Source organism: Perca fluviatilis, chromosome 15 (genome assembly GCF_010015445.1).
Source record: "Perca fluviatilis chromosome 15, GENO_Pfluv_1.0, whole genome shotgun sequence".
Lineage (NCBI taxonomy): Eukaryota > Metazoa > Chordata > Actinopteri > Perciformes > Percidae > Perca > Perca fluviatilis.
Window position 1 is genome coordinate 5567767 of NC_053126.1, and position 15295 is coordinate 5583061.

The following is a 15295-nucleotide window of genomic DNA, read 5'->3' on the forward strand; positions in this document are numbered from 1 at the left end:
TGAAGTTTTAATTCTATATTTAAAAACGTACATATTTTGTTTGTTATTTTAGATATTGCATTGTTTAGATCATTTAAATACTTTCTGGCACAATAAAAATAAAAAATAAAAATAAGCAAAGTTCATTATTACCCCCACCAAAATAGAGAGAGTTCTGCTCTCATGTTAGGAAATAAAACTCAAATCAAATCACGTTTTTTTGTCACATACACAATCATACACAACGTGTAGTGAAATGATTATGTGCCTAGCTGCAGAAGTAACTAATTAACTATTTTTTACAAAGAAGCACAATTCATTTTACAGGTCCATATTTCCTAATAATTTTGTAAGAATTTTCCTGCAAAGAAACACAGCATGTAGGCCTAATCTAGAACCAAGTCGGTAAAATAGAGACAATGTTCTGAGACAGGTCTTTAAGCTAGAGATTAATGAGTTTATAAACTGTTTTTTTTAATTATTATTATTTCTAGCGGAATTTCAGGACAAATGCAAATGCTCTATTTAAATACAACTTGCAAAAATAAAACTGACCGGCTACCCCAATAAACAATATGTAAAAAAAATCCCACAAAGAAAAAAAGTTGGACAGACTCATGACTTCAATGTTTGTAAAATCCTGTCTATGGCCCTGCTAAAACAGAACGATGATTGACTTTAAATGCTAGCGGGTGTTTTTAATATTCATATCAAGTACTTCTTTCAGTTGCAGCCATCATAGACAAAAATATGGAAGATTTCTGTTTTAGGGTGGCATTTCTCCATAAGGGGAGGTGGGTTGGTCACCTGATAAGAGTACAGCCAGCTGGGTAAACATGGCGCCTGTGTCTGGATGTGATAATTACATGTAGCGCTTCTGTCTTTCAACGCTGTTTCTGTTTCGCCAACGGGCCGCGTTGTATCCCAGAACAGTAGCGTGCTGGACACGAGGACGCGACGCATGAAGACGTGAAGGGCAGAAGGAGAGAGGCGCCTCACTGATGCTGATATGTATTTTCTTCTCTCTGCACATCATGAATGGTCTGATGCCTGCCCGGATCATCTGATTGGCGCAAGCTAATTGCTTTTGTTAACAGACACACTGATTTGTATTTCTGTCGAGGCGTCTGCTTTCATTTGATCTGACCCAAATCGAGCCTCTTGCTCCGTGGACTCGTGCAGCGCAGCAGAATGGTCAGTCCGTCTGCACTTTATGTGGCTGCCCTCCACCGCTGTTCCCTGACAGCTGCTCTATGACTGTTCATTGTGCTGCGCTGTGTGTTGTGTTTCTCATGTCTTGCTCAACAATATCACTATGATAGGCTCACCTGACGTGGTGGCTTTCACTAAAGAGGATGAGTATGGGCAGACCCCTCCAGACCCCTGGGCTCTCCCTGACGAGTTCTCTATTCCTCTCCATCCGCTGGCTGACTCCAACCCCTGGGCTAAAACCTCCTATGCCAAGTTCACCAAAGACTTCATCCTCATCTCTGAGTTCTCTGAGCAGGTGGGCCCTCAGCCCCTCCTCACCATCCCCGATGACCCCAAAGTCTGCGGCACCTTCGATCTCAACTACTTCTCCCTGCGCATCATGTCAGTGGACTACCAGGCCTCTTTTGTGGGGCATCCACCCGGCAGTGGCTACCCAAGGCTCAGCTTTGTGGAGGACTCGAGGGTGGTGCTGGGCGACTCAAAGGAGGGGGCGTTCGCCTATGTCCATCACCTTACGCTTTATGACCTGGAGGCGAGGGGCTTTGTGCGACCGTTCTGTATGGCGTACGTCTCAGCAGATGAGAGGAAAATCATGCTGCAGTTTCAGGAGCTGTCCCTCCGCTTCTCCCAGGCCTCCGAGTGTCTGAAGGCTGGCAACAGGAGAGCGTTTGCCAAGGAACTCCAGAGGAAGCTCCGAGACCTGGAGTAAGAATTTCAATACAACCTTTTTAACTAACATATATCTGATATTGTAACATGAATTACCTCAAATCATTTAGGAAAATACAGTGAGCAGAAAAATTTGTGGAAAAAAAACGGTAAAAGATTTGCTTTTGGGCCCCAAATGGACCCCTCACCCCCCACCCCTACCTCACGCCTACTGCCCTCTTTGTATTGTTCATGTACTTAGTTCCCATTAAATAAAATGCACACAAGACTGTAGATCACGTGTGTCAAACTCAAGGCCCGCGGGCCAAATCCGGCCCGTTGCATATTTAGATCCAGCCCGTATATCAATTTGGGTCCACAATAAATTTTGGCCCGCCTAGTTGTGCGCCAAACCAAAAACACAGGAAAGTCTTTTTTAAATGCAATTACGTGTCATTCAAAGCAGAATATGGCAGATTTGCTGACTCTGAGACTCAGAAATTTCCCCAGAAGCAGCAGAGAGCGTTTTCATATTCAGGCTGTGAAACGGGTTGTTGTTAAAAAAAAAAAAATTCCTTGTTTTGCTTGATTTGCTAAAGTCTATGATGGCTAAGGAACTCTTTTCATGACTTTTGTACGGCTTCATGTCAACAAAAATGTCGGAAAAAGCAACAAATTTACAAAAAGGTGACAAATGTCTGAGAAAGCCACAAAAACAGTCTGAACAAAAACAAATAAACTGTACATGTCTGGCCCCTGGTGTGATTCTCTTTTTCCAGTGTGGCCCTTAGTGAAAATGAGTTTGACACCCCTGCTTTAGATGGCAGCTTGTGTGCCCAGACACCCACAAACCAACCATGGCTCCTAGAACTACAGTAACTGACCAGACTCCAGGTTTCTGTGTCAGCTTTTTTGATTAAGCGCAAGGAATCGGGTTACTGGTATGGATCGGGTCCTGACGCCATCCCTAGTGCTGCTAGCGTGTCTAAAAACACAACTGGCTAAAGAAACCTGAACCCTAATATTACAGTTCATGTCACATGTTGCAGGTTTTTTGTGTTTCTTTTGTTGTGGTTTTTCAGTTAACGTTGCTCCTCCTTGAGGGAAAAAAGTCCTATTTTAAAAAAATAAATCACTGTATTCCCTTTTCCTGTATGAACACGTGAACTCCTAACAGTGTTTTCTTCCCTTCAGGTACACTCACTCTGTGCTGCAGAGGGAGGAGGGCCTGCAGAGAGAGGCGGGGCCTCAGTGCATGTACTCCGCTCACGCCGTGGAGAAGGCCAACGAGCTCGCAAATGTGGAAAAGAGCATCTATGAGCACCGAGACCTGCTGAGACAGATCAGCTCCTACCATCGCCGTCCGCGCCGAGATCCTCACGTTGTCAGCTGCCAGAAGTGCATCACCGAGTGCTTGAGTGAGTGCGAGCAGCTGTTAGACAAATATGCCAAGCTCGCCAACCCCTTCGGTTACACCGCCAGAGGGGAGACGGGGCAGAAGGGTCGGGCTGACTGTGACGGCGGTGAGAAAGAAGGGGACGAGGAAGACGCCGAGGGCGTTAAACGCAGGTCGTCCTACACGCCGCAGCTCATCAAAGGTAAATCTGCAAAGTGTTTCGACAAGCGCCTGAAGACCCTGCAAGAGCTGTGCGACGTTACTTTCTACGAGGCAACCGTGGAGCTCCTGAAGAAGACGGAGAGGAGTTTCCGGGGGGACCTGTGTTACCTGTACACACGCCGCCTGGACAGGGCGTTACGCAGGAAACTGAGAGTAACCAACTTCCTGTTTGAGGAGGACCTCGGTGATGATGAGGATGAGGATGAAGGGGGAACACTAAGACCATTCTGTGCTGTGAACCACGCTGTAGATAACTGTACACTCTTAAACCCACTTCCTATTGTGCTAGGACCAGAACCTCCAGAGCTCGACGCTCTGGAGCCTCCTGATCCTCTAGACCCAGCATCTGAGACCAGCCATACTCGAGGGAGCGAGCTCGGGCTTGTGGAGAGCCATCTGGAGTCCTCCCCGTCAGACCAGACTCTGGAGACCCAGGAGAGCTCGGAGGAGACCAAAGGAAGCTTTAGCAGCGGTAAGAGCGAGATGGGTCTTGCAGAGAGTCAACAGAATCTGGAAACTGGCAAGTCAGAAGATCCTGATTCTGACTTGACCCCTGACCCCAATCACAACGCTGACCTGGAGAGGGAGAGCAGCAGTGAAGAGATGGAGACCACCGCCGGGGAGGACGAAGGAGACGACACGCCCGTGTCCTTGCTGGAGGTGGCGTCGGAGCTGGAGGCCAGCAGGGAGGATGAGTGTGAGGGATTAACTGACGGGCCTTGTGACATAGAGCCTGAGTTGTTGGTTCCTCTAGAAACCGCGTGCTGTATGGCCCAAGAGGGTTTCCTTTATGAGGCTTCTGCCCCAGAGGCGGTGCAGCCCCGTCAAACGCTGGTGGTCGACGAGGAGCCCCACGCTCTACTTCCGCTCCAGGACGACTACGCGGTGGGTTCTCCGTGCTCGGAGAGCCCTGCAGCCGGGCTGGAGCTGCCAGTGGGGCACCTCGGAGACGCGGTTTCTCGTACCTCGGCGGAGGACGGGTCGGACTGTACCATGAGCGCTTCTACGGGGTCTGATCTCGGCTACGGGGGGGTTGTGACTCTGCGTCAGAGGAAGAAGGCTGGACAAGGAGCCTTGAGGTTTGTGCGACAGTACCCCTTTGCCATGCAAGCTCTGTGGTGTCTGCTGAGCGGCAGAACCCTGGTGGTGCTCGGGGCAGATGAGGGGAGGGTCCGCCGACTGGTTGCTGCTCTGGCCCTCTTTGTGCCGGCTCCTGGGAAGTGTGGAGACAGGGTCCAAGCCTGGCTGTCCTGCCCCTTCACCCTTACTGACCTGCAGAGGTGGAAACTCATTGGACTGCAAAGGTATTTCCAATTTGCATTTATATTATACTGGTAGGCACTTAACCAACTCTTATACAAATAATGATGACAGATGATGTTACTAAAATATTTACTAAAACGTTTAACGTTAAACCCTTTACTTGAAGGTTTCTACATAAGACAGTCCTTCCAGAAAAATGCAGAGTTTTTTTGTGATTGTTGCGGGCAAAAATCCTTGATTATGCGGCACGTTTTCTTAAAAAATGTGATGGAATATGCGGAATATTAATGCAATTTTATGCAATGAAATTGTGGGAACTTGGAAAAACTGCGGTTTGATGAAAAAGAGAAAAAAAAAGTGATTTCCACACCCTGCTTTTTGATGATGTTCACGCGTATGCATTATTCGCGCACGTCATAACGGCCGTATAACGCCTTCCCATGGCAACAGGGGAAAATGGCTGCTCATGTGTGAAGTAAACGCAACATTTTTCAACTTTCTGCTCAGATATATGTGACTTTTTTGCGGCGATTATGAAATCATGCAAGCCCTGCATATTTTGCGCGGAAATCAGCAATTTATGTGGCGAAAGCGCAGCGTATTTGAAAAAATGCGGCCCCATGCGGACTTTGGCTGATTATGCATTGATAATCGATCGCATAATCACGTTTTTCTGGAGGGACTGATAAGAGTGACATGAAACAGTCATGAACGTGTCAAAAATTATAAACAAGTCATAAACGTTTATGACATTAATGCTTCTTTCATTAAGTGTCATTCGGTTTTTGCCATGACAAGTTATGGTAAGAGTTCATATGCCATGACAGTGTCATGTGTTCATGACAGTGTCATGTCACTCTTATAGGTATCTACGTGTAGATACCTTAACGTAAAGTGTTACCAAACATTGATCTTGATGTACACCGAACTTAAAGGGACAGTTCAACTCCAAAATCACAACTACATATCTCGCCCATGAGTACGCTTCCTCTGCGCAGTGATACAGTTGGCGGGTGTAGTTTGGGAGAAAAAAATGTTTTCCTTGTTTCCATGAAATCGCTCACAACCAGATCTGGGGATTATCTTGAGTAAACTGGTCATGATTTCTTGAAAGAGACATTGCTGTTGAGTTTTTCAGATGTTTTTTTTGCACTTTGAGCACCACTAGCCGAGAGCCGTCTAGTTCCATTATATTGGAGAGAAGGCAGACAGCTCTACAACCAATATCTCAAACATCGGGCAACTCACAAAAAAACTATCTAAATTGATAAATAGCACTAGCCTGGCTCCGCCCTCCTACGTACTTACGCTCAATTTTCATTTCCCTTCAGTACTACGTCTGGGTTCGCGGTATAGTCTTGGGTTTTCTCCATACTGTCTATGGTTTTCTCCAGCCAAATTTTTGGTGGTCCAATCAGTGAACAGAGGGAGTGGCTGAGAACGATGACGTTGAGGCCGTGCGCTAGAGTTGTAGTTCCGTAATGGCGGCAGAGAAAGGTGCGAGCGAAGCCATTCGGTCCGTTGTGGCAACGCTGCCAAATATACAGAAGTTAAAGCCCGAGCAAGACCAATCTTTGCTGAGTTGTGTTGGTGGCCGTGATGTCGTGGCCCTCCTCCCCCACGGGGTTCAGGAAAAGTTCCAGCTCGCTCCGTTAATGGTGAAGAGGTTGGCTAAGGCTAACGCTAGCGACGCTAATGCTAAATATAAGCCTTGTTGGTCTCCCCTCTTGTTGCACATGACATATACGTCACGACCAAACGTTAGCGATTGGTTCTGGCAGATCCAGAGCCAATCATTTTAAACTTCAACAGAGTACCCGCCTTCAAGGAAGTTAACACTTGTCAATGGAGAGTGGCCAGACTCTCTGTACAAATTTTCAGTCCCTCCAGAAAAATGCGATTGCATAATTCAACGCATAATCAGCCAAAGTCCGCATATTTATGCGGGGGCCGCATTTTTTCAAATAAACCGCACTTTCGACGCATAAATTGCCGATTTCCGCACAAAATATGCAGGGCTTGCATGATTTCGTTTCGTTGCAAAAAAGTCACATAATATATCTTAGCAGAAAGTTGAAAAATGTTGCGTTTACTTCACGCAAGAGCAGCCCTTTTCCCCTGTTGCCATGGGAACGTTATGAAGTGACGTACGCGATGTGAACATCATCAAAAAGCTGGGTGTTTGGGAATCACTTTTTTTTTTTTTTCTTCTCTTTTTCCATCAAGTGCAAGTTCCCGCAATTTCATCGCATAAAATTGCATAACTATCCCGCATATTCCATCGCATGTTTTAAGAAAACGTGCCGCATAATCAAGGATTTTTGCCCGCAACAATCACAAAAAAACTAAATAGCACTACAGTAAAGAGGGATATTTTTTTATTCTTTATCAAAAATACATATTTTTTGGGGAACTGTCTCTTTAAGAGAGTCTCCATCAATGTGAAGTTTGAAAATGATGATATATTCCCCTTTGTAGTTTGTGCCACACCTTACTATACTGTTACTCATCTGGTCTGACTCAGTCCTCGATGACTCACAAAACCATCTATTCAACTATTAAAGCTCCAGCCTCACGCCTGTCCTATAAACTCTTCTTCTACTCATCTTTATTACACAGTGGGCCCCATAGTATTCCACCATTTTACATTTAGAGAGGAGACCATAGCGTCATAAACTAATTTATTTATTAAGACATTTTGGAGGCACTGAGAGAGTGAGGAGGAGGGGGTCAGGTGGGTTTGTGACGTGTGGATTTTTCATCTGATCAGAGCACCCTTGGGTGTTTTTTTATAATATTGATTCAGTATATTCACATACAGTAGCTGTATTCAAAATTTGCTGAATCGTGACACTTTAGTGACCTATCAAACTGTGGATTTTCTCCATCTTTACACCCCTACTGTAATAATGTAGACTAGAGCATCTGTGCAGACATATCCGTATACAGTACATGTGTAGCTATTTAGTTGTTCAGGGAGTACAGAAAGGGTCAAAGCCAAGCAATTATTTCTAAATTTTAAATTGCTGTACAGAAATCTAGCCACAAAACAATTTACATAAACTAATTATACATGGACATGCAGACATATATGGGTGATTTCAAATGTGTAAACCAAATTGGTTCTGAGCATGTCAATCCTCACTGAAAAAATATTAACTTCAACACAAACATGGAGAATAACCTACATATTTAACGCTTGTATGTGTGTATATAAGCTGCCTTTTCGTCGTAACGAATACCTGTGTGTGTGTGTGTGTCTGTCCCCCACAGAGTAGCGTCCCCTGTGGGTTCCAGCATGCTTTACTCGCTGTCCCGCTACAGTCGCTACATCTCCATCCTGGATGCCGACCAGAAGACCTTGCGCTGTCCGCCGTATCGTGGCCAACTCCTTGCCAACATAGCCGACCACCGCACCTACATCCGCCGCGGTTCCACCTACTTCCTCCACCTCCAGAGCACGCTCTGTCAACTGGCAGCCGAGGCCTTCCTGTTCACCTTCACCCACCACCTCCACCTGCCGGTCAGCTCCACGGAGGGGCCCGAGGTGGTGCAGGGCAGACGCCTCTGCTTCCTGCAGGAGCAGCTGGGGCTGGGAGAGGAGGACAGCCAGATACTGCTCTACCTCAGCCAGCTCATCACTCAGCAGTACCTGCAGCCCGCCACCGGGAGCAGCGCAGCAGCAGCAGCAACTTGTTTCAGTTTTAACTACACCACCAGCGTTTTATACAAAATCTGATATTTCACGGGGGAGGATGATTTCCGCACACGGTTTAGCAGAAATCATCTGTGACCCTTTGGTTTTTATTGGACCAAAGGTGATCTTCATAAGGTCTAAGGTAATTTTAGTTTCAGGACAAACTGCACTGGTTATTGTTTGATCTGTGTAATCTCTCTTTCTGCCTTGCTGTCTTTTTTTTTTTTTCTCCAGTCTTTCTCTTTCCTCTGTGTGCAGGAAAAAGGAGACAGAGTGAGTTGTGAATGTCAGCGAGTGGTTCAGTTTGCCTACATGTGGACCAGAGCACATTCACGAACATACACGCACGAACACACGCATAACAGAGCAGACGAAGGTCTGTTCCACTTATTGTCACTTGTGTCTTTTTCACCCTAATGGAAAGAAATGTAACCTGCGCTGGCCTGTTTTTAAAGTTAGTCCTCACTCACCACACACACACACACACACACACACACACACACACACACACACACACACACACACACACACACACACACACACACACACACACACACACACACACTCCATGTTAGAAAACTCAATCCAACATGGCTGTGTGTCTTAAGTGCTGGTCTGAGCTGACAAGTTAAATCACAGCTCTGTGTTGTTAATACCCACCAATCACTAAGCAGTTTTTCAGCTATGATATCATCTCAGCTAAATATAAACACGTTTTTTTTTTTTTTTTCAACCGTCTCACATATGCTGCCATTTCCTGCTTGTGGAGAACCGACGTCTCTACGGATCTGCCCGTGAAACCTTATTAGCACCCACATGCTTGTTACAGCTGGTTTTGTGACATGCTACTGTTTTTGAAAACTACCACATAAGCCCAAACCCTTTTGTGAATCCATTTTCTTTTTTTTTTGGTGAATCAAATTTAACATACATTCCTGCACTAATCTTCATTTTGTTCCAAACTGAGACACAATGTTGGATTTTGGTAGAGTGGATTTGACTTTTTGAGAGCATGGGGGAAAAATTCCCATTTTTAATGGTTGCGATGCATGAGGAAGTGTATTTGTTTTGTGAATTAGACCCGGTCGGCCCCAACGTGATATTTGCATGTCCAGAAATGATGTAGTCACGATACATACTCGCACATGTTGGGCCAGCGGCAGCCAAAACCTGTCCCTATTAAGGGCCGGCGAGCATTTTTCATGGATATTACTCACACAGTCAGGAACATTTTAAAGCTACTTAACCTAAATGTATTGAATTTCACTGTTGTCTTAAAGTTGTGCGAGAGTGTTGTGGTGTCAGCATGAGACTGTCTTGTGCCAGGGGTGAATCGCTGTATTGATACTATTTCTGTTTTGATGTATTTGGATGAACGGACTCGGGAGCAGATGCTGAACAGTTTGAGGAGATGTGGCTGAGACAGCGATGATGTTGTGTTTGAATAGATTTTATTATGGGAGGGGGAAAAGATTTCCTGTGCCATCAAAAGCAAAACTCTAAACTTGACACTTGAATTAGCACCTATTATTATTATTATTATTATTATTTATTGTCTTCTGAACAACCCTTGCTGGATGTGTGAAATGAACAAAAACTTCTGTATTTATTGCTTTAGGACAAAATTTGGATTGTGACCGATCATGATGAGTACGCCCCCGATTTTTTTTCTCTTAGGAGAGGATGCTGGAGAATTTCACAAGTAGGAAATCTTTTTAAGTTCTGTCACATCGGCCAGTAAAAACCCAATGAAGTGATTTGATAGTGTTTTAGATTTGACTGTTCCTAATTCCGTGGCGTTAGTGATGGAGCTGTAATTCTGTATCTAGAATGTTAACTGTACTTGTGACTGCATGGTCAGAGTTTTAATGTGAAAGGTCAAACAATGGTTGCTGTCCTTCCTGCTACGAAAAAGACCCATTTTGATTTTAAGGCATAAGTTTTTAACTAACAGCAACCTCATGTTTTTTTTTTTTTTTTAGTTCCACCTAATGTATTATTTCAGTTTGGTACTTGATATTTCTTTTTTTGCCGCACGTGCTGTCTTTTTATTTTTAACGGCTTGAATAACACATTTTACTGCTAGATGTTACATGTTTTTTTTCTTTTTTTTACAGCGAGGTTTTATCCTTCTAATGCAAAAAGGTGAATGTAATCTAAATAAGCCATACCACAGTGTGCTTAACATGTCGTCACTCAGTGTCCTTATGTTGCCATATCATGTCCGCCTTTTGTATCTCACCATGAGGAGCGTCGTGCTAAATTGGGCCCTGGCTGGGAGACGAGACTGCGTTGTTGCCAGTGATTTTAATAAAGCACGTTGTGAATGTCTTGACGCTTTCATGTTAAATGTTGATATTGATTTAATCCATTAAATTATTTGAATCTTTTTCATTTTTTTTGTTGTTGTTGTCATGGGTAACACAGGCGTTAGGTGATTGTGGTGAATCTCGCAGTGAGATCCTCATTAAAGGTCAGCCCTCCCAACAGACTTGTGACTGTGTGACTTGCTTTAGCGATGACGGATGTGCGATGCATTTGAGGTGTCATGAATAATAAATGCTCATCTGTGAAAACCACTAATTGGCCTGCTGGAGAAGGCACGGTAGTGGACTGAAGAAGCAGTAAATTAATGATACAAGAACAAAATTGCAATTACACTCTTACAATAATATTGTCAGGGGGGGGGGGGCAGCTGTGTGTTTAAATCCTAATGCAAATACACTGAACAAAATTATAAACACTTTTGTTTTTGCCCCCATTTTTCATGAGCTGATCTCAAAGATCTAAGATGTTTTCTATGTACACAAAAGGCTTATTTCTCTCAAATATCGTTCACAAATCTGTCTAAATCTGTGTTAGTGAGCACTTCTCCTTTGCAGAGAAAATCCATCCACCACACAGGTGTGGCATATCAAGATGCTGATTAGATTGCATGATTATTGCACAGGTGTGCCTTAGGCTGGCCACAATAAAAGGCCACTCTAAAATGTGCAGTTTTACTGTATTAGGGGGTCTGGGGGGTCCAAAAACCAATCAGTATCTGGTGTGACCACCATTTGCCTCACGCAGTGCTACACATCTCCTTTGCATAGAGTTGATCAGGTTGTTGATTGTGGCCTGTGGAATGTTGGTCCACTCCTTCATTGGCTGGGCGAAGTTGCTGGATATGGGCAGGACCTGGACCACGCTGGTGGTTTGTTCAGTAGAAGTGCTTTTCCACTTCAGTCTCTAAAGATAAAAACAACCTGATTTGTACCACATTTATGGGAGATATGCATCAATGATAAAATAGCACAAATTGAATAATATCTGCAATTCCCCATGGGGAAGACCCATCCTATACTATCATACATTGATAATGATGAATTATAAATATGCTGAGTAAGACTCTGCTTTGTGATGTGAGCTATGTCTCTATATGATTTGAGTCAAACAAGAGTGACTTTTTTTTATTATTTTTTGGGCCTTTCTGCCTTTGACAGGACAGCCAGATGAGAGAGGGGGGAGACATGCAGGAAATCGCCACAGGTCGTACCTGAACCCTGGACCTCTGCGCTGAGGCACAAACCTCTCAGCACATGTGCGCCCGCTCCACCCACCGAACCAACCCAGCCACAAGTGACTGCTTTTAGCAAGCCATGGTAGGCTATTTAGGAAAATGGGACATGAACGATTGCATTTAGGATTTTTTTTTTTTAAATTCAACAGAATTGTTTTTTTAGTCATGTCATTGCTCAGACATACAAAAGGCAAATATTTTAGTCAAAACATACCAATGTCATTATTTTGGCCTTTTCCTCAAACACCTAAATCTCAGCTTCATAAAGAACTGAGCATATGCAGAGGTCACCTCATAAAGATCAAAACAGAAATCTAGACATAAATGACAACTTTTGAGATGTTTAAATTCATGCAGTTAGAAAAAAAACTCTTCGACCTTCTAGTGATTTATACTTATTTACTCTTAACTCTCTTTTTAGTTATCAAGATGAATTATGCTTAGAGATGAACGATGAAACTCGAAATTGTATCTCACGCTTTACCTGCATCATAAAATACAAAAACGTAAGAGCAGGTAAATCAGAATTGTTTTATTGAAAATTACATTACAAGAACAATAATGAAGAAAAAGTTTTTAAAGGTTTAAAACTGACATTTCAAAACAACTCACTTCACTACCTAACCCTCTTTAAATGAAATGAAACATTAGATTTTATTCAATTTAGTAAATGAGCTTCACAGTGGGTATGAATAGCTGGAATGACAGGCCTGATCCAGAAACATCTAACCTCCCCTTCCTACTTTGAGCTTTTGGAGTTGAGGGCTTCAGTTAGTTATATATTAAAAAAACCCACAGAAAAACAAATGTAAGTAATACAATATGGCCCCTCTCAGCATATTCTCCTCTGCTCCCCTGTGTTCAGAAGTACTAAATACTGACCCCTATGAGGGCAACTGAGGATGATGATGGTAAAGATTTAGTGATTTGTTTCCAATGCAGGTGACTGAAATAAAGACAATGTTGCCATGGGGGTTTTGAGAGTACACAGATGGAGGCTGGGTGAGCCCGAAGCCCAACGGAAAGTAGACTGGATGTCCAAAAACTGCACTTAGCCAGAACACCCTCTGCATCCACAGTGGGTGCATTCAATGATCCTTCCCTGCAGAGAGGAACAAAAGAGCAGAATTTAGACCAGCAGGAAACACAGGGAATTATGAGGCCATCTTACTGTATGTGAATCCCATTTCTAAATCCTAAATCCTGTTTCTTAAAAATATTACAACAGCTGGCACTCGCTGAAGTGTCTGACTTATAATCAGTGCATGTAGAACCTGTTCCAATCTTTTTTTTTATTCTTGAAATGAAGGGAATAATGCACGTTCTGTATATTTAGCCCACTTATTTGGGCCTTTGTTAAGTTTACCCAAAAAAAAAAAAAATCTGCAATTCAAGCCAAATGCTATTTATTTGTTTCTTTTTATTACTTTGAAATGTTCAGCCATGCTGTGTATTTGTACTGTCTGTGCAGACAACAGCAGGAATAAAGGAAGGGCAGCCCAAGCCTTACAACACATATTTAATACAAGCTCTCACTTGGATTGTTAAAATAGATTACTTTAATACTAGTAATGTACACTTTATTAGTGAGAATCACTTAAATTCCGTCAGACTTACAACTTCCAGCTTGCTCTTGGGGACTCTGCAGATGCAGTTGGTTCCAAAGTTGGTGTCTCGGGTTTGGATGCAACGCAGGCAGCACAGGTTTTCATAGCCCTGCTTCTTCCACTTGGCAATGAGGTTCTTGTCTGCGTAGCCTTCCTTTATACAGTACTCATACAGCTCTGTCAGGAGACACACAGGAAGACAACACTGGTTTGGCATCTAGTAGCCAGTATAAATATGATTGGGTTTCATATTCAAAAAACACTTCTTGCAGAGGGCAAAAGCGCTGGACAAACATCTTAAAATAAAGTCTTAGGGACTCCGGAAATGTTGAATTCTCATATGGGGAAATCGGGAAGTATGAGATGCATTTGCAGAAAATCTTGGTAAGTCATTAGAAACGTATGTTGTACAGATACAATGTTATTTAAACAGATACCAAATATGTCATACAGAGTTCTACGGAAGGATTATATTATATGCTGAAGTAAACAGAAGAGGAAGAAGAAAAAATTAAGAGGAAATGAGAAACGGACATGAAGTAGGTCAATGGGTAGAGGGGAAACTCCGTCTACCTCTGCTGATGGCTTTCCTTTTGTAGAAGAGGTCGAAGATGTATCGACTCCGCTGATGATGCAGCCTGAAAATTGGCCAAAGGGACTCCACCTTTCGCTTTCCCTCATGAGGCTCCGTTTCAGCTGGGACACAGAGGGAAATCAGGAAGGTTAGCTTCGGTAAGCAGAAAATTTAAATCAGTGGTCCACTACTTTCACAAAAGGTGCTGGATAGGGTTGAGGTCAGGCAAGTTCTGGGGAAAAACGTTTCTGTATTAACCCGACTTTGTGTTTGGGGGACTAAGCTTCTTCCCTGCTTTTTCACCTCACAGATTTCCTTGGATTGTGGTGGCACCTGGATCGTGGTTGTTGTAGTTGCTGTGCATCTCTCTCTCTGTGTGTGTATTTGTTAAGTGTCCTGAGATAAATTCTGCTATGAATAACATTTAACTGAACTACAACCACTCCACCAATAGCTATCCTTCTGATTAGTTGATTAATACAAGTTTCCTACACTCGTGTTAACAACTTGTGTATCCATTTCCAAAATGTCAGCCGAACCTCGTTCGCCAGCACTACTAAAGAATGTAAAAGTTGTAAAATAAAACTAGATGGGGATCTTTCAGCATTGAAAGAAAATAAGATGGGAATGGTGAAATGATTTCACCACCAAAAACTGCGTGCTGTGTTTGCAGCCCGACGGCCGGGTGTTTTTGTAGGGGCATCGGGGAAAATCCTCTTCATCTTCATCTTCTAGCGGCTTACCTTCTCTCATTTTCTGATCCAGCTCGTCCAAAGTGGGCTCAATGAGCTCCCAGCCGTCTGGAGGTGGCTTCCGACTCCTCTTTACTTTGGGCATTTTGCTCTGTTTTGTACAAATATAGGACAAAAGCTCTCCGGTGTTTTCGTTTTGATTTTGCGAACCCGTCTCAGGCGCTACAATTTGACGTCATGCGGGGTCCATTTCCCCTTCTCTCTCAGATGACGTCACCGCTCTGATACTCATTAAAAAAACATACACATTTGTCGGCGTTTAATAACTTGTTAAATCTTCTCTTGGACTAACACACTATTTACGTTAATGTAAACATGAATTTAGGTCAGCTTACAGAAGTTTTCTAAGGTTATACAAAAGTAAATATATTTCTGTCACTGCA

At 43.4% G+C, this 15295-nt stretch overlaps 2 protein-coding genes across 2 annotated transcripts; one reads left to right on the forward strand and one right to left on the reverse strand.

Moving 5' to 3' along the window:
• The first annotated feature begins 818 nt into the window (after positions 1-818).
• Positions 819-10906, forward strand: smcr8a (Smith-Magenis syndrome chromosome region, candidate 8a). The gene is made up of 3 exons (XM_039826122.1): positions 819-1896; positions 3034-4761; positions 7994-10906. The coding sequence occupies exons 1-3, from the start codon at positions 1295-1297 to the stop codon at positions 8457-8459; spliced, it is 2796 nt and encodes a 931-aa protein (XP_039682056.1). The 5' UTR covers positions 819-1294; the 3' UTR covers positions 8460-10906.
• A 1590-nt stretch (positions 10907-12496) lies between these two features.
• On the reverse strand, positions 12497-15098 carry bud31 (BUD31 homolog). Its single transcript, XM_039824832.1, has 4 exons — positions 14904-15098; positions 14160-14282; positions 13597-13763; positions 12497-13081 (listed from the first exon to the last, which is right to left on the reverse strand). Exons 1-4 carry the CDS (start codon positions 14995-14997, stop codon positions 13031-13033), a joined length of 435 nt encoding a protein of 144 aa, XP_039680766.1. The 5' UTR covers positions 14998-15098; the 3' UTR covers positions 12497-13030.
• Between the last annotated feature and the right edge of the window lie 197 nt (positions 15099-15295).

What these genes read in the sequence shown, in the direction of transcription:
- smcr8a (XM_039826122.1), top strand. Translation starts at nt 1,295, where the DNA reads ATGATAGGCTCACCTGACGTGGTGGCTTTCACTAAAGAGGATGAGTAT. An exon ending in AGGAAGCTCCGAGACCTGGA is followed by an intron (nt 1,897 to 3,033) that starts GTAAGAATTTCA and finishes TCTTCCCTTCAG; the next exon opens with GTACACTCACTCTGTGCTGC. An exon ending in AAACTCATTGGACTGCAAAG is followed by an intron (nt 4,762 to 7,993) that starts GTATTTCCAATT and finishes TGTCCCCCACAG; the next exon opens with AGTAGCGTCCCCTGTGGGTT.
- bud31 (XM_039824832.1), bottom strand. Translation starts at nt 14,997, where the DNA reads ATGCCCAAAGTAAAGAGGAGTCGGAAGCCACCTCCAGACGGCTGGGAG. An exon ending in GGATCAGAAAATGAGAGAAG is followed by an intron (nt 14,283 to 14,903) that starts GTAAGCCGCTAG and finishes TCTGTGTCCCAG; the next exon opens with CTGAAACGGAGCCTCATGAG. An exon ending in AAGGAAAGCCATCAGCAGAG is followed by an intron (nt 13,764 to 14,159) that starts GTAGACGGAGTT and finishes GTCTCCTGACAG; the next exon opens with AGCTGTATGAGTACTGTATA.